Source organism: Pleurodeles waltl, chromosome 9 (genome assembly GCF_031143425.1).
Source record: "Pleurodeles waltl isolate 20211129_DDA chromosome 9, aPleWal1.hap1.20221129, whole genome shotgun sequence".
Lineage (NCBI taxonomy): Eukaryota > Metazoa > Chordata > Amphibia > Caudata > Salamandridae > Pleurodeles > Pleurodeles waltl.
In genome coordinates this window covers 125,553,589-125,572,103 of record NC_090448.1, presented here as the reverse complement: position 1 = coordinate 125,572,103, position 18,515 = coordinate 125,553,589, and the positions used below count along the sequence as shown (strand labels likewise).

The window sequence follows — 18,515 nt, the reverse complement described above, 5'->3', positions numbered from 1 at the left end:
CTTGCTTTCCTTTGGTGGCTTAAATGTTTTAGCTGTCCCAATTTAGTTTGTCCCTCCTGTGAGCATCCCTTGTGTACTGTATCATTCAGAGTACTCACTTTCTGTAAATAGGCCTTTAAATCTTTGTTCTGGTCACATTTGCTGTGCATTTGAAAACGGAGGTCAAATGGCAGGCTTTGTCTTGGGGGAGTTTGCCGTTTCTCTTCTTTTGAAGCCAGAGAAAGAAAAGTAATTATGTGACAATCCTGCTGAGTATCCATGTGAGAGGAGAAGGTTTAGGTTTGTAGGAGGTTATGTTTTCTAGTACCCAACAAAAATGAACTGTGCTGATGTTTGAGAATATATCAGTGTTAGAACATTTAAAAAACGAAGCACTTTTTTTTTTGTTGTTAATTATGAAGTGTGTTGGAAACAAATATTTGAAAACGATCTAACCCCATCAATACACTAGGTGGTGACATTTTCACACATTATCATTTGTGTGCAGTAAAGCTGCTTGTCGTTGCAAAGGTTATTGTAATTTAAATTGAAAATGTTACCTGTAGTAGCAGTGCACTACCACAACATTGCATTCTCCACACTGCGCCACTCCACTGTCAACAACACCATCTACAATACAGTACTCCACTCTGTGCCTTTCCACTCTACCTCATGCCATGCCAGCCTACGACACTCAACTTATGGCATGCCACTCAACACCACTTTCCCCATTCCACTGCAGTCGAGACCAACCTACCCCACTCCACTCCAGTCTACCTTAGTCTATCCTACTCAGCTCCAGTCTCCTCCAATCACCTTCCACTCTACTCCTGTCTACCCCACGCCAGTCTAATCTACCCCACTCTAGCCTAATCTACCCCACTCTAGCCTAACCAACCCCATTCAAATCTACCCCATTGCACCGCACTCTTTCCCAGTCTACCCCAATCAACTGCAATCCAATTTATCCCAATAAAAGCCAATTTACGCCACTCCACTCAATGTACTACATTCCAATCCAGTCTACCTCAGTTGACCCCACTCCACCCCGCCCCAATCTACCCTATTCCAATCTTACCCACTAAATCCCACCCCACTCTACCCTTCTCTAATCCACCCAATCTCATATACCTCACACCACTCCACCCCAAACCGTTCCAATCCACTCGTCCACAATCTACAGCAATCCACTCAAATGTACACCACTTCTGTCCAATCGAACCCACTCAACTTCAATCTGCCCCGCTTCACCCCACTTCAATCTACCTCACCCATCACAATCTACCCTACTCCAATCTACGTCACTCTACCCCACTACACCCTAGTCTACCTCACTCCACTCATCCTAATTTACCCCACTCCATTCCACCCCTTCCCCCCCCCCCCAATCTACCCCACTCCAATCCAACCTACCCCAGGGTACCCCCCTCCCCACTCTAGTCTACCCCACTCCACCACATGGTATCCCAGTCCAGTCCATTCCAGTGCACTGCTAGAGCACGCATGAAAGCGATGGTCCGTTCTCGAATGGATCTTTTTCAGAGTGTTGGAGAACAAAGGAATTAGCATCAAATCCACATTTACAATTCTGTGAATCCCATTTGGCTACATAAAAGGACCAGGGACTGATATTAAAGTTTTAAAGATTTACTGCAAATTAGTAGTCATGCCAATATATGAACATATCAGAATCAAATTGTAAAGATACAAAATCTGAATCGGCAAGCTGAAACGTTGAAACAAGTTTTGTCTTCTTAGTATAAGGCATATAAAAGTTGGTCATAGCAAAGTAAAAGCTAAGAAATAAGAATTGCAACTCGAAGGAAGGATTCATATATCTCCTTCTAAAAAAAAAAATAGAAATCGAGACACCTAGTTAAGGCTCTAAAATAATGGGATCAGATTTAAGAGTTTCGGGACAGAGCAAGGTAGGTGTCAGCATTGATAGATTTCAGTAGAAGTCTTCAGAAAAATAAAGGATCCAGTGTTCGCATGAAACCATACACCATAATGACAAAGGGTCTAAGAGGTCAGCACCTCTCTGAATCTGAAAAAGGTTTTGCAGTCTCTCTAACAGTGTGCACAATAAATTAACATGGAAAGTTCCAATAGCAGCCGTATCTTCTGAACATGTCATTTGATACCCAATTATTCCTCCTTATGGAGTGGAGTGCACTTTCAGTGTGGAGAGATTCTCCCATTCCACGGACCACTAACTATCAAATCGACCTTGAGCTCCTTCTTCCCAGATGGACAAAGAAAATTAGGCACACTAATTATCCAGTTTGTGCCAAGGTCTTCTCCATCAGCCTTTCATTTAATTTTATTTGAGCTTTATTTCAGTCACCAGAGCCACAAAAGCACAAACATCCAAAAACAATACAAAAAGATCAAATTAAACTTGCTTCAATAAAAAAAAAAAAAAAAAAAAAAAAGATTAAAACGTGTATAATTATAAAACATACAAACAACCCGCAGTGTTAATGCACTTCATCCAAATAATTATACAAACAAAACTGTGAACTAAAACAAGACATACTGGCAATCTAAAAAATAAACCAAGGTACAGGACTGGCTACCCAGCAACTTCAGACTTCATCTTGTATGAGGATATTGGCGGTGGCGTCCCCTGGGCTTTACTGGTTGTTACGTGAGTCTTGTGATTCGACGTCTTACTCACGGTTTTCGGTGTCTGTTCAGGATCGACCTCTTCCGAGTCCTTCTCCCCGATGGAGAAGGCTTCCTCTTCTTCCTCCATGTGTTTTAGTCCTGTCGGCACAGATGCCATCTGTAATCTTCTTGCTCTTCGGTCCCTTAAAGTTTTTCTGGACCGAAATGCTTGGCAGGCCTCACAGGTATCCTCTTTGTGTTCTGGCGATAAAGACAAATTACAGACCAGGTGCTGATCTGTGTAAGGATACTTGTTGTGGCATTTGGGGCAGAAGCGGATTGGGGTCCGTTCCATTATCCTTGAAGACGCACGCGATCAGGCCGACCAGGCCCCGTGGGGAATCGAAAACCCCGAAGGTTCGCCGAAGCTCTTCTGAATTCGGTGTCGATCTGTTGTAGCTAACCCGATACCGAACGCAAACAATACAGTCAAATTTTCCGAGTTTTTCACTAACTTTCCGAACCAAAGCGCGGAGCAAAAAGGAACACGTCCGAACCCGATGGCGGAAAGAAAACAATCTAAGATGGAGTCGACGCCCATGCGCAATGGAGCCGAAATGGGAAGAGTCCCTCGATCTCGTGACTCGAAAGACTTCTTCGAAGAAAAACAACTTGTAACACTCCGAGCCCAACACTAGATGGCGGGATGTGCACAGCATGTGAATCTGCAGCGACTAATGCCACGAACAGATGTACAACTGGGTAAGTGACATTTTTCCTTTTTTTACAATAGTGGGAAAGTTGCTTATACAAAGACAGTTGAAAAGAACTCTCATGCAAAGCCTAAGGACGTCCATGATGTGGTGAATTTCAGGAGTTTTTCGGGTTTGAATTAGCTGAGCCAACACTAACCTTTCAACCGTGGGATTTTTTTCAGTGAATTTCTATGGTTTTAAGTCTCGCCTTGCAGACCGAGTATGCAGTCTGTTGGCGAAACGACCTATTGTCATCTTACAATGGGGCTTGAGCCTACCTATTGCTTACCATTGGTAGGCTGTATTGTCACTCATTTCCTTGTTTTTTATTCATCAGCTTGTGTGGGCTTTACGTCCTCTTCTTGTTTGTCTAACCCTTAGAGCATGGACACATTACTTGTTCACTTTTGAAGCGCTATGTTTTTTTTGCTAAGCACTCCGCAATAGTACATGTGGCTTCCAACAGTCTCCCTAGTTTACTGCTCTTCCTACCACACACTTCTACGACCTATTTTGCTCTTTGGCCCATGCCCATGTGCTTCTGTCTCATCCTTCTCGCTGTTGTGCTCACCCGTGTGTGCTTCTGCACCCCACATTGCTTTCTCTTCTCTGTGCTCTCCCCAACAGCTCCATGTTCCTCTAGCCCGTTTTAATTCCCCCCCCCCCCCCTTGGTATTGCTTCCCCTCAGGCACCCTGTGTCACGTCTGTTGCTTCGCCACCCTCCGTATTGCATCCTTCCTCATCCATACCCCATTATATTTCCCCCACACAGGCCTCAAAACTCTGATTGATTGGTAAATAAAAAGAATAAGGTGCCGTCATTCCGAAGGCATGTGCCTACAAATGGCATGGGAGGTATAGGCTCTGACGAACTTGGTTTTTAATGGTGCACGTTATCCATACTGCCATCTTGAAGTCAGCCAGGACTCATTCTGGGTATATCCTCGTCATACATATTGTGAATGTGAATAAAAAGAAGTTGGGTTTAAACGAGATGTTCAAATCTAAATGTGCTCTGCGCCCACAGAAGCAAGTATTTAAATATTCATTCTTGCACATTAGAGCTATGTTGTCTACAAGACACCACACAGAAAAGTTGGTTGCTATTGCTGTCAAGATTGCCTGTTTCAACCATGTTGTGTTCCTCCCCCCCCCCCCCCTCCCCTGAAGACAGTGTGCCTTACAAGCGCTGAATGACGTCAGACGATACCTCTGTGACGAAGGTGGACAAGTGGCGGTATGTTTTTATATATTTTTTTTTTTATTCATGTACCTCTAGTTTTTAAAAGTTTGATTAATATTCGTTTCTGATCATTTTAGTGTGTGTGTATATATATGTATGTGTGTGTGTGTGTGTATGTGTGTACATATATATATATATATACACAATTGTTTGTTGAATTCGCTTACCTCAATTGTGAGATTAAGTTCTGCAGTAGCTTTTCAATCTAGTGTTAACCAGGATCTTTTAATTGTAATAAAAGTATTAATAACATGTTTACGGGACTGTCAGACAGACTTTTTCATCCACTGCTCTATTGTCATTCATGTTTCTCTTCAGCCTACTATAGCATACAGCAGTGGGTCAGACCACTTCAGTTATTGGCTGCTCTTACTGTGAGTGATGGCATTCTGCTCTTTCACAGGAGCACATCGTAGATCTCTGCTGTGCCCGAGTCTACTATAGCGACATGCTTTTTGAAACCAAAAATATTTTTACTTTTAGCCAGATTTGTTTTTAATATTATTAAAAGCCAAACAGCTCCCCAACAATAACGTTTTTCAAAAACCATAACAAAATAAGCTTTGAAAATGCCAAAAGGCCGGCAGCAAACACCAGACCTATTGGATTTGCCAGTTTCTCAATTTCATTGTTCTCCATTGATATTTAGTTCATTGAGAAATCTTTTTTTACTGTAAACATAAACCTATTTGAGTACAATGAATGTTGGCTGTGGGGCGTTTGATTGTGGTTCAAAATATGTTTAATACTTATTGCACTGTATGATGATAGAAATCTGGGCTGTAGGTCTTTCAGTGCTGCAAGAATGCAGCCCTCTGATTTGCTTTCATTTCCCTGCATATCTGTCCAACAGAGGCATTCTAGATTCACTACCCTGAAGGTTCTCCGTTTGATATTTCATACTGTGGCCTCCGATCATCACTGAGTATCTTTGTACTTCTTGGTTTCACATGTCCATAGTCAGGCGATGCATAGTTTTCAGTGACAAACCATAGGGACCAAGTTGTAGGTGAATCACTACATACAGTTGTGACATGCAATAGAATTTTACACTTAGAGGGTTAACTAGTCCCAGAAGCCTGCTTTGTACAACTGACTTGTGTAATTTGACAATTCGCCCTCAGCCAATGAAAAGATAACCTTCATAACTTATACTACTGCAGCCCGGCTCAACTCTGGGTACCTCTTATGATGTCCTTGTAGACTGACTGTTGCCTTACAATGCTTAGAAAGTGCCTTCGGTAGCTAAACACGGTGTTACAATTTTTAAACCCAGTACATCAAAGGAGTTTTCTAAGGCCCCGGTAGACCTATATAATCCACATAATTGAGGTAATTGACATTCACTCTTATTGTATTAGTTTGCATTGCCGATGTATATGATTGACAACTATTTGCAATAATGCCCACTGAAACGTCAGTTCGACTGCAGCCTCTATTACCTATTGTCAGGGCAACTGGAAATATGCGGCAGGGTAGGAGCAAATTATGTGGTAGGGTTGACTAAATTATGGAGCAGCAAAAGACCAGTAATGTGGCATATTTTGTTACACTAGTACTTCATTATTTAGTCGATTATGTTAAAATGATCTTGACAAATGCTTCACCTCATTGTTTCCAGTTTAACACTCAAATATACAATAAACCACAGAAAGGTGGCAAGTCAGCCTTGCAGAGGGTCTCCCACTGCGCGGCAAAACAAGTCCACCGCAGGGTCTGTAACTTTCAATGCTTTTGAGCTAAAAGCAATTTGTTTGTAATGTGGCAAATCAATATGTATGTGGAAAACGCCGTCCTCGCAACGCGACATAATTCCAGCGGCCCTGTCTGTTGTCAGTAAAGACGTATCAGATGGCATCATGGGAAACATTTTCTCCTAGTTTATTAATTCCTAAATTTAAGAAATGATAATGGTGCAAAAACATATATAAGATCTCTACATTATCAATATGAAAGTGTCACTCTGTAAAATTCCATCTAGTTTGTTTGAATGAATAATGTACTGTTAGAGCAGTCCGTAAAGACGTTGAATTTGTGCTCATTCAAACTGCCATTCAGAGATTCATAGAGCGGCATGATATAATAAATGCATCCTGAAAGAAAGAAATGAATGCGGTCCAGTTTATGGAGGAAAAACACCTAACCTCTAACTCCTTCAGGCTCCCACCATGTGCAGCATTGTTTCACATATCCTCAAATTGGTTTGCTGCTAATCAGGAATGATTGTCTTTCGTTCACGCGCTATGAAAGCGGCCACGCCTCAATCCTTTGTTGGATGGTTTTTGGTTCCCCACTTATCCTTGAGAGCGAGAGATTATTTTTTTTCCTCTCAACAGGACTATTGGTGGGGACACCATATTTCTGCAGTGCTTCCGTGTCTGTTATACTTTGTCCATCATACAGGTAGTTTGGGGAAAGAAAGTGTCCTCTTATGAAAGTTTCAGATAATCAGTGTAGTTTACGGCCATCATCTGGCCTAAATTTAGCAGTCTACATCATGTTCTACAATCCCAAGATAACAAATGAATTGACTGTTTTGAATACATTGGCGCGGTATTGTATACATTAAATTCCTTTAATCTTTATTTAAGATAAGGGTGATATTATGCTTCAAAAACAGCATCGCAAATAACCATATCGCGTCCTGAAATGTGTTGGTTATCAAAGAAGAAGGGTAGCTGACGTCACTAATTAACACACTGAATACTCCTATTTCTCCTAGATTCTGTTCCAGTGCCACTAGGGGTACCCGAATCCACCCTCATTGTGTCGGCAAAGAAATAATAAGAGTGGTGACATTTCTCTCTCTTGCTGCAGTAGCACCAGGACACTCTTAAAGATAGCTCAGAAAAGCATACATGTTTCATCGTGTTATCTGATCCGTGAAATTAATGTTATTTTCATATAAACTAGCTTTAAAATGAAAGAAAAAAACAATGTTAAAGGTACACATTAGAGAACTGACAACCTTTAAGTTTTCGCTCCCTGCAAGGATCCAGGTGAGAACAGACAGGGCGTAGGCTATTTAAAAAGCTGACACCCTTCTTCTTCCGTGGTATGACACATGGCTCATTTTCATAACCGGTTTGCATCTCTGGATGAGGTGGGGCAACGTTGTCATTCTCCTAGGAAAGATCGTAAAGTGAAAAAAACAAACCTTTGAGATTATAATTCCTGCTATGAGCTTGGATGGTGCTTCTTTGCATTGTGTGTGTCGTGCAGCAGAAGGCAATCTGTGTTTCTGCTGATACAGCTGTACCTCCAACCAAGGACGTTGATTGCGCCCCACAGTGCAGTGCAAAACAGCTGCATAAAAGGCTCTGGTGAAGGATGTGATTTGTTATTTAGGGGCATTCTTTTAATAGATGCATCAGTGCATGTACTACCATCATTTGCAACTTGGTATATATAAAATAAAAATGCTTTTCATACGATTTCCCAGTACAGCCATTACCCTCCCAAACAGGTAGTGTGTGACCTGAGCTGCTCAAAATATCCTGTAGACTTTCTGTGTCACCCACTATGGTTCCATGGCGTGCCGTTTGCGTATATGACTAGTGACCAAGCCGCAGTGGTGACGCATGGTGTCTAGCTCCCCTAGGTCTGTGGGCACTTGAGTCTGTGTGCACTTTTGAGGATTTTTTTAAATATGCTTGTCATCTGGTGTTATTAATTCTGCATTGCTTGCTGATTTCAGTTGGTAGACTCTCTAAAGGTGTTTTTTCCAATTCTGGATTGCATAGCCTCCGTTACACTTACTAGTTTTTTTTTTCCTCCCAAAACTTCAACTCACTGTGTGGTCACATCCTCGATCATATTTTCACCCAGGTAGTGCTTGTGCTTGATAATAGCTTGACATCTCCTCTGTTGATTGATCATATTGTGTTGCACAACTATGCATGAGCTTGGAGTCGGACACATCAGTGTAAAAGAGTACAAACCAGGTCTGAGGTTCCACCATGATTAGAAACGGCGTAAACTGGAAGCCAGAAGGTTGAGAAAATCATCTAGGAAAATGAAAAACAAATGGTATTGGCTTAAAGACCAGTGATGTATAGAAGGAGACTGAATAACCTTGCCTGTTGCACTTGGCTGAGTCTTATCTTCAGTTCCTTCCTATATAGGCCTAGTTAGTGATCATTAGAGCCTATATAAAGAGTCTTATTAAAGACTCTGCTTTTCACTTCATTAGTGATTACCCACTCCACCGACTTTTCTCAGAAATAATACATTTGTTAAGATTTGCACAGGAGCCACCTGCAAATCAGCCCATAGCTTAGCAGAACTCTGCTGCCTGGATTTTGATTCCAGAGCAGATGCCCATGTAGGTCAGGCATTCTTGCACAACCTTTTCGGCTTAAATAAGTAGTAGTAGTAATAGTAGTGTTGCCCGTTTTGACTTTGTTCCCCTTGTGTTGTGACTTTTAGCTCTAGTTTAAGGATTAGGGTGAGCTTGACATTCTGTTTACTTATAATTATAGGTCTCCGTCATGGGATTATTTGCTAAATTCATGAACAACTGCAGAATGGTTGTTGGACAATACCAAATTAAGTTGTAGACGACCTTGACTTCTCTAAAAATGAACTGAATGGAGCTGTACAAATGTACCTTTTAGGACCGCTGTGTCCGAACTGGATCCAAAAGCAAATGTGATCTTAAGTATTTACAGACTGATGCCTATCTGGCCATTAATTTTCTATTCTTGCTTTCTAACAAAGTTGTATAATAGTAACATAGATTGGTTGGTCTGGTAAAATTCAGTTTTTTTTTTTTTTTTTTTTTTAAATCAGTTTGCTTGCTTTTGTAAATGCCTTTTAGATAGGGGTGTGCACATTTATTAAAATTGAGTTCTGTTGTGTGTAGTGCTTTAAAAACTTGCATTCAGAGATTATGAATTTAGTAAATACTCTCATGGTGGAGAATTAGGTTTGTAAATAAGTAATGTTTCATTCTTTATTTTCGATAAGCTCATTAAAGATTGTATTCATAAACCTTTTCTTTCTAGTTACGTAACTGTTGTAGTGATCTGTTTTGAGTATTAAACATTTCATGTCATTGTCATCCTGTTTTTTAATATAATTCTGCAATATACCATTTGGTGAGTGTAAAAAAACATAAGTGTATAAATAATACTCTCACAGGCCAATTGGTGCTTTCAGGGGTGATAGTGTTGCCTCTTTGGTCTCCGCCGTTACAGTGCAATATCTTTTGAGTACCATCTTTTGTAGTAGTTTTCATGTGCAGTCTGATGGGCAGTTACTCTTAAACATAGTATGACTTTGACACCTTATGTCAATTGTTGTTTGATCTATTCAGATGTGTGATTTTCTGTGCTGTTTTTTGTTATCCAGGTTTTTGATGCAACAAACACAACCAGAGAAAGGAGAGAAACTATTCTCAAATTTGCAGAACAGCATGGATTTAAGGTAAGACGTGGTGAATTACTAGTGACAAATAAACTCATCATTCACCATAAGTAAAGTTAGTGTGGTGACACATTTTTCTCTATTGAGTTGCTATAAAAAAATGAGTTGTTGATTTTTTTGCAATCCCGAAGTAATAGGAAAACTGTCATGTTAAAACTACTTTTCCTGTTGTAGCCAAGCTAGTGGGAGGCTTTCAGTGAACCTGGTTTTAGCCCCGGCTTTTGACACTGGTGTGACCCTGACCAATACTTTTCTTCATTTTGCCTTCTTTTCTGTGATTAGTAATATCTAAGAGCACAATTAATAAAAACATCTCATTTGTATGGTTTAATAGACCATAATGTGGCTCCATCTATGGCATCAGTACAGGCCTTTTATAGGAGGCATACGACAACTGAACCGACATAAGTCACTAATGAAATTGTCATTGGGGCAGAAGGGTGAAAGAATGTGACACCCAAACAGTGGTCGAATTGCACAATGTTTGATCAGGAAACCAAGTTTCAGCCCCTGGGTCTCCGCTTAACCAAACTGTGTGACCCTAGACAGTTATCTTTCTTCACTGCACCTTCTTTTCCATGATCACCTCTGAGAGCACCTGGAAATAATTAGGTGAACACACTGCGAAAAGCTCTTGTAAATGGTTTAATAGACCGTAACGTTGCTCTGTCTTGAACAGTGAAGGCTAATATTGGCAGCAGAAAACAGCGGATTTTCCCTTTGAGCCAATTATAAAGTCGTCAGGGCAGAAAGGTTTGTGGTTCATTAACTGTAATAGATGCTACTCAGTCTAATATAATCTAATATGCTAAAGTGATATAACCCACAATATACCTATTTAAATGTAAATATTTGTACCTCAGCCTATTCATAAAGGGGCAGACAATGGCAGTTCAAGAAGGGCGGATGGCCCGGGTGGGTTAAGAGCTCTTCTGTTTGACATCTGCGATTCGGCTCTTCCAGACAGGATGCAACACTGGTGAGACCACAGAGAATGCAGATTCTCTATGTTTGGGGAGAGAGAATCTGGCTTTCATTAAAGAGACAAAGGCTAGCATTGTGCATTAATCTTTTATTGCTACTCTAATGCAGCACTTTGAGCAAACTTTAACCATACTCAAAATTCTAGAATCCAAGCCATACTGCAATCTATATAACTGAACTCAGCAGCCATCTTCTTTTTAACAGCTGCTCCGTCGCCAAAATATCTTGAACTGAACTTCCAAATGAATAACAAAAAGATCCAACTTTCTACACCTTCTTGACTATTGAAAGTCTCCATACTTACGGATTCTCTGAAATACAATTATTGAAAATAAATGTAAAATGAAACCCATACTTTTAACAAAAATATAACCACTGGAAAACTCTATAAACACTGTAAATTACTTTAAACCCACTCTCCTCCTGCAATATTATGCCTGGGAAGGGGGGGATATATAATGTTAGCCTCTGTGTCTTAAATTAAATCCAGATTCTCTCTTCACAAACTTGGAGAATCTACATTTCATGCCAAGACCGGAGGCTAGCATTATGCTTGTTAAAAGGTGAGAAAACCGAATGCTTAAAACATGTTCCTTAGGTTTTAAATAAAACCTTACAAACACATCACCATTGGACCAATTTTCTGCTTATAAAATTTCTTTTAAGCACCCTCCTGAAGAAAAAAACCTTACTCACCATTGCACCTCTAATTGAATGTGTGCCACATCTTTGCATATCCTCTCCTGCCTCAATCATGCATAATCTCACCCAGCACGCTATAGTTGCTGAACTCACTGGATTAAAAAGTTTCACATAAGAAATCAATAACTGTCACTCCATCCGTTCTAAGCTCGTCCCTCCTAATTTCATACTCCTTCAAACAACATATTACACACAAACGAGGATGTTCATCAAATCTTGGGTAGAACACAGAAGTAGACATTATCTTAGTTCTCTTTGTAATTTGAAAAATCACTCCATCTGGATTGTGAAAACAATTACTCACCTCCAGTGCTCTTGCATCCGAAACACTGCTAAAAAAAAAATCAAACATAATCATGTTGCCAATTTGCAAGATAACTCAAATATTTATTAGAAGACCAACCTTCCAATTTCTGAAAAAATCAATTCACATTCCATAGACTTTTGTACCAAGGTATTGGCAGCCTTCATAAATTACTATCCTTCATTGCAAAAAATCTTTACCTGGAGAAGAACCTCCTACAAGAGTATGACCTGCTGCCACTTCAGACCTATAACAATTAATAGTCCTGCAACTCATACCCCTTTCAAATAAACCACACACAAAGTTTGATAGTTATATAGAAGATGCCTCCACAGGATCCATGTTCCTTTCCATGCACCAACAAACCCATTCTTCCATGCTCCAATTTAACGTTTTTCCTTGTCCCTGGGGCCCAGGGCTCTTGGAGCAGTTCCTGAGCCTGTTGTGAAAGCACTGCAAACTGCTTTTCTCTCCTGCAATCTTCACAACAAGAAGGCTCAATGCCCCTTCCCCAACCAAAGGAGGAACTTCTTCTTCTGGCCTAAGTAACATTCTCTCTGAAACTGGAATTACAAATGGCTCCTCTGCTCCAAACTCTAACAACCCTGGAAACCAAGATTGTGATGTCCAAAACGGAGTGATCAGAACTATTTGATATCACTGCCTCTTTACCATCAGCAAAACTCTTTCAATCATTGCAAAAGGAGGTAGTGCATGCCCTCAGTCCTTTCCAAACAGGTTGAAATGCATCAACTGCTTCCGCCTGGGGATCTGGTCTCCAGTTGAAATAACAGGGTAGCTAGAATGTCCGCCTCGAGATAAAAAGGTCTACTAATAAAGGACCCCAAACTCTCTGAATCCTCTCAAACAGATGTACATCCAATTTCCAATCACTAAAATCCCTGTAATATCTTGAGTTCCAGTCTGCTATCAAAATCAACAGACCTGGAAAATACTCTGCTTGCAATTCTGTCCTCTGATCCAGGCAGTAATTCCAAATGTCTTTTGCAATCCGAGTTAGATTCCTTGACTTGCTGCCACCTAACTGATTTATATATCCTACTGCCGAAACATTGTCCATCTTTAACAAAACATTGCAATTCCTTAATGTTTCCCCAAAACTTTTAAGTGCCAAAAAACCTGCTTTCACCTCCAAACCATTTACATGATTCCCACGCTCTTCCTAAGACCATCTGCCACCTGTCTCCTGCTGAATCAATCAAGCTCCCCATCTGAAAAGGCTTGCATGTCTCCACTACACAATGTGGACATATTAATCCAAAAAACACTCGACAATTCCAAGCTTCTAAATTGTAACCACCAAATTAAACTCCTCCCTTGCCTCCACTGAAATCTGCTCTTGATCCCAATACCATAAATCCTTTCTTAAGCCTTCCGCCTCCAACCTCTGCAAGGCTCTGTTATGAGGCAGTCCTGGAAAGACCGCCTGAATTGAAGAAGAAAGCAAACCTATAACCCTTGCCAAAGGTCTCAATGTAAAGAACTGCTTTTTCAAAATCTGCTTCACCTCTAATTTTATCCTCTGTACCTTCTTCTCTGATAAACTTGCAGTTGCTTGCACCGAATTCACCTGAAAAATTGAGTCTCCTGACATGGGTGCAGAACCGATTTCTTTATTTTTATTAAGAAGCCCAGAGTCTCCAAAAGTTCTAAAGCCCATTGAAGTTATGCCCTTAACTCCTGTTGATCATGGGACATTAACAGAAAATAGTCCAGATACATAATCATACCTCCGTGACAGGCAGTAGTCCAGATACATAATCATGTCTCACTGTGACAGGCTGCAACCGGGCTCAACACCTTCAAGAAAGATCATAGAGGCTGTAGGGCAGGCAACTGAACTGATAAAGGTCTCACAATCATCTGAATTGTAGATACCCATGACTGTCTTCTACTATTGGTATGGGAAAGTAAGCATCCTTCAAATCCAACTTTACCATCCAATTGTTGTTTTCCAGAATATCTGTTGAGAGATGAATACACCATCTTGAAATGCCTGTACACCAAAAACAAATTCAGATCTCTTAGATTTATAATGAATCACCCTTGCCCTTTTTTCTGACTAAAAAGATGTGCTCACAAACATCATCTTTTCCTCTGACACTCTCTCTATTTCTCCCTTTTTTAACATCTTTTGAATTTCCAAATCCAACAACTTTTGCTTATCCTCCCGAAATATCATCTACCTTGGTTCTATCTTTTTAGCTAAATTTTCCCTGAATTCTAGTTGATCTTTTGTTAAAATCTTCCAATTGCGTACAAAATGTCCTAAGCGACCCCCTATGATTCCTGGAAAAGAACTAGGATTTATCTTCATACTTACCTTGGTTTTTGTTGGTGAATTGTGGCCCTGATTGCAGCCACAGATGACATCTGAGCCCCCTTGGACCGTGGGGAAACAGCAGCCATCATCCTCCTGGACCTGTCTGTCGCATTTGATACCGTCTCCCACCAGATCCTGATCAACAGATTCCACCACATCAGGATTCAAGTAAACACACTCAAATGGATTGCTTCGTACCTCGCCAGCAGAACCTGAAGAATCAGTCTTTCACCGTTCACCTCCGAGCCCAAGAAGAAGATATGTGGAGTCCACCAAGGATAGTCCCTCAGCCGGACCCTCTTCAACGCCGTCACAGTCAGATCGCACGGACTCAACATCTCCTTAGCCGACGACACACAGTTCATCCTCTCACTGTCCGCATATACCTCCACCACAAAAGTTAACTTCCACAGATGTATGATGAACATAGCGGCTTGGATGAAGGACAACTGTCTCAATGTCAACACCGAAAAAACAAAGGTCCTTATCTTTGGGAACAGCATCTTGCCATGGACTAACACATGGTGAACTGCACAGCTCAACAACTCTGCCCTCCTCCCCCACGGACCATGCCCGCATCTTCAGCATCATCCTGGATAGCAAGCTATCCATGAAGAAACAAGTTGACGCAGTCTCATCTTCCTGCTTCCACACCCTTTGCATGCTCTGCAAGATCTTGTGGTGGCTCCCAGAAGACACCAGAAGGGCAGTCCTGCATGTCCTCATCACCAGCAGACTGGACTACGGGAACACTCTACAAAGGAATCTCAACACACCTGCTGAAGAGACTCCAGACAATACAGAACTCAGCGTTAAGACTCCTATTCGACCATCCCAGAACGACCCTCCCGATTCAGAAGAGATTCCAGTTCAAGATGCTGACGCACGCCTTCAAGGCCCTGCACAGCGAAGGACCAGCATACATCAACAAACTCCTCATCTTCCGCCAACCAGACAGACAACTCATTAACTTCCCTCTCCCAGGCAGACACCCCACAGATCCATTGAGACATCAGCAGAGGACACTCCTCCAACAAGGCAGCCAAGGCCTGGAACAATCTCCGCCTGCACCTGGGGACTGCATTGTCACTCTAGCTATTCAGAAGAAAACTAAAGACCTAAATGTTCAAATGATTATTCCTCCATGCAGCAGCATGCAGCTATAGTGCCTAAAGACCCTCACGGGTTATTTGCAGCACTCTATAAATGTTTGATTGTTACTCCTTCCTCTTTGGGGATAGAATCCAGTTGAGAACTGAAACCCCCAAAAGGATCCAGGTCCTTGTGATTGGTACTGGGTCCTTGTAAATGACCCACCAGTTAAATAGTCCCTTACTTCTGGCCTGTTAAAAACACCTCTTACCCCAAAAAAAGACTCAGTGTAAAGAAGATTAAGCTTTAGCCAGACTAGTGAAGGTGAACACACATTTTCCAACACCCTTCACTAAACCTTCTCCAAACAAATACCCTTTAGAATCTTCGCTAGGCTCCTTTTTAACTAATTTGGGACTTCTGCGCATGATAATTGTCTTCCTCCTCTCGGCTATTAAGGCTGCATTTGTATTTCCAAGGAAGCATATGTAGCCTTCTTCTGTATCCACATGAACTGATTTTGCAAGAAGTCCAATAATATCCAGCAATCTGTCTTGACACTGTTGAAGTGCCTTCTCCAGACCCTTTCTGGGATCACTCCCATTTTAAAAAGGAAACTAAAAAGGTCTGTGTCCAAATCTGCGGTCATGCAGGCATTAACCTCAACAGCAAGACATGCGCATTCCGCTCTCTTAACGGCTCTTGATTCTTTTTCAAACGGCCTCCTTATCCGCAGATTAATAAAGTCTGGCACATGTGACATAGGCCACCAATCCGCACTTTTAGGATTGTTTACCATTTCAGGACTAAACATGTCCACACCTTGTGGATCCTTATTTATTCCTTTGTCTTTTCTGATTTTATCAGCCTTATCCTCATCTATATCCTGACCATCATCTTCATAATTATGGTGCGCAAATTTATCATAACTGTCATCATCCTGGACATAAGATACTCTCCTCATCATGTCTAACCTAAATATCCTTTGTGCTGCTGTGGACACCTCCTATGTGCTACGATGGACACCTTCCTCTTCTGTGGTGCTAAGACCTCCTTTCTGACAAGATAACAAAGTATCCTCCACCTCACACAGAGTGTTCTTCCTCTTCATTTTTTCTGACTTCCTAACCTTATCTGAGTTCTCCTGTAAGGACCAAAATTCCTCATCTGAAGGCTCTTTGGTCTTCCTATTTCTCTTCAACAAAGACTCAAACTTCTTTTACTGAGGCTCTCACCTGCCATTGAACCATGTATTTTAATGTAACCTTTGCACTACCTACTCCTGATAGTTCACCTGTTCCACTCATCTTTATCTTTCTTTCTTTCTTTTTTCTTGTTTTACCAAATTTCCTTCTAGTTATTATAAAGTGAGGAATAGCAAACTCTTCCCCTTCAATGTGGAATTACCAACTTTTTTTTTTTTTAATCCTTATAAATATATATATATTTTTTTTACTCCTGACCTAAAAAAAAAATGCATACCGACTCGCTGCAAAGATGTTGAAGAATGACATGAATCCCCCCCAAAGAAATCACATCGCGCTAATGGCTTATTTAAAATGTCCACCATAATAAAAAAAAAAAGCACGGCCTTCAACCCAGTGTGAAGGAAGACTTGAGGAGCCTCAAGCTGAGACCGTTAGTTATGAAAAGCGCTTAATAAACTTAACAGGCAAGAAAAAAATTACCTGTATTTTTTATGAAACTGTTTCTCTTAAAGTTATAACTTATTAAAAATAAGCTGCACAAAGATACCTTACCTAATAATAATCCCAAAGATGAGCATTTCAGTAATAAAACCTCTAAATAGGAAATCCAGCAAACTTAACAATTTACCTATACTAAGACATACTCATCTGTAAACACAAACGCCTTAAAATTCTGCAATTGTAAACAAATTTAAATCAACTAGTAATAAAGCACACAGATACTTAAATGGCAAGGAGCAGCGATGAAAAGAGGAAGATGGCTGCCAATTTCAGAGGTACATAGACTGCAGTGTTGAATTATAGAACTGGAACCTTAAGTATGGTTAAAGTTTGCTTTAAAGCGCTGCAATGGAGTAGCAATAAAAGATGAATGCATAATACTAGCCTCCGTTCGGAACATAAAAGATAGGATTCTGCCAGCACCAGTTCACTACTTGTTCCCTGTTGGTGTTAGTAATTAGGCGAGAGATGCTTGAGTGTTGGGCACACTCTCTCCTGGACTACAGGATCCTGCCGCCTAGACCCAAGCCCGACTTGTCAGTATGAGCATGGCCTGTTTCATAGTGCAGGTTATTTTTTAACCCTTTCCTGTGGTGTGAAACATGCTCTGCATGCGGACAACCTTGTCCTCCCCACGCCTCCCAAAATTACGTCTACCCGTCTCTCTTCTGCCAACATGGGATTTAGAGATGATTTATTCTTTCTTTTGAAATGGATTCTGGTTCTGTGGCACTAAAACTCGAATTTTATATAGAATAGATAAAGAACCTCTAATTTCTGTTTTTGGTGCTTTTTTTCCGCATTTGCCGAAAAGCATGTAAAGTTTAGAGTGCCATAAGCAAATGAAACTGATCAGAAGAAGGTTACAACAAAAATAGTTTTCAACAATTTCTTGAACGATGTACCCATTTCTTGTGGTCCAGAATCGATGTTGAATCTATCAGCTGAATGCTGAGAACTGAGTTGGAGTTTAGCTCTTTACAAAATGGTATTTATGTGGGACTGTATATTCAGTTGCTCACCCACCTACAAACCTAGAGATTTAGCAGTCTTTCCAATGGTTGTAGATATGCTGAGAACAGGTTTTTATTTTGGCCAGATTTGTATTGGGTTGGTGCTAGTGGGGGTGCAATTAGGAGGTATTCTGTTTATATTTAGTTGAATTTCAGATGGAGAGCTGTGGTTTATTCTTTAAATCTTAAAAGGCGATCTTGTGCAAACATCCAGTAGATTGTCGTACTGTGCTTGAACAGCTGAATTTTATTTCATTGTTTTAATAGAAAGAAGCAAAAATAATTCAAGAAAATATTTTTCATTGGCAACTTTTTACTGAAGTCGAAGTGCAGTGAGTGGGCTGGGACGTTT

At 40.8% G+C, this 18,515-nt stretch overlaps 1 protein-coding gene across 3 annotated transcripts in view; it reads left to right on the top strand.

The window, feature by feature from the left end:
• The window catches only part of PFKFB4 (6-phosphofructo-2-kinase/fructose-2,6-biphosphatase 4), a 247,940-nt gene that overhangs the window by 137,942 nt on the left and 91,483 nt on the right, over positions 1–18,515 (top strand). For all 3 annotated transcript variants that reach the window (XM_069206394.1, XM_069206392.1, XM_069206393.1), the window contains exons 4-5: positions 4,516–4,582; positions 9,941–10,015. In XM_069206394.1, the coding sequence (XP_069062495.1) occupies positions 4,516–4,582; positions 9,941–10,015 (142 nt within the window). The remainder of the gene's footprint in view (positions 1–4,515; positions 4,583–9,940; positions 10,016–18,515) is intronic.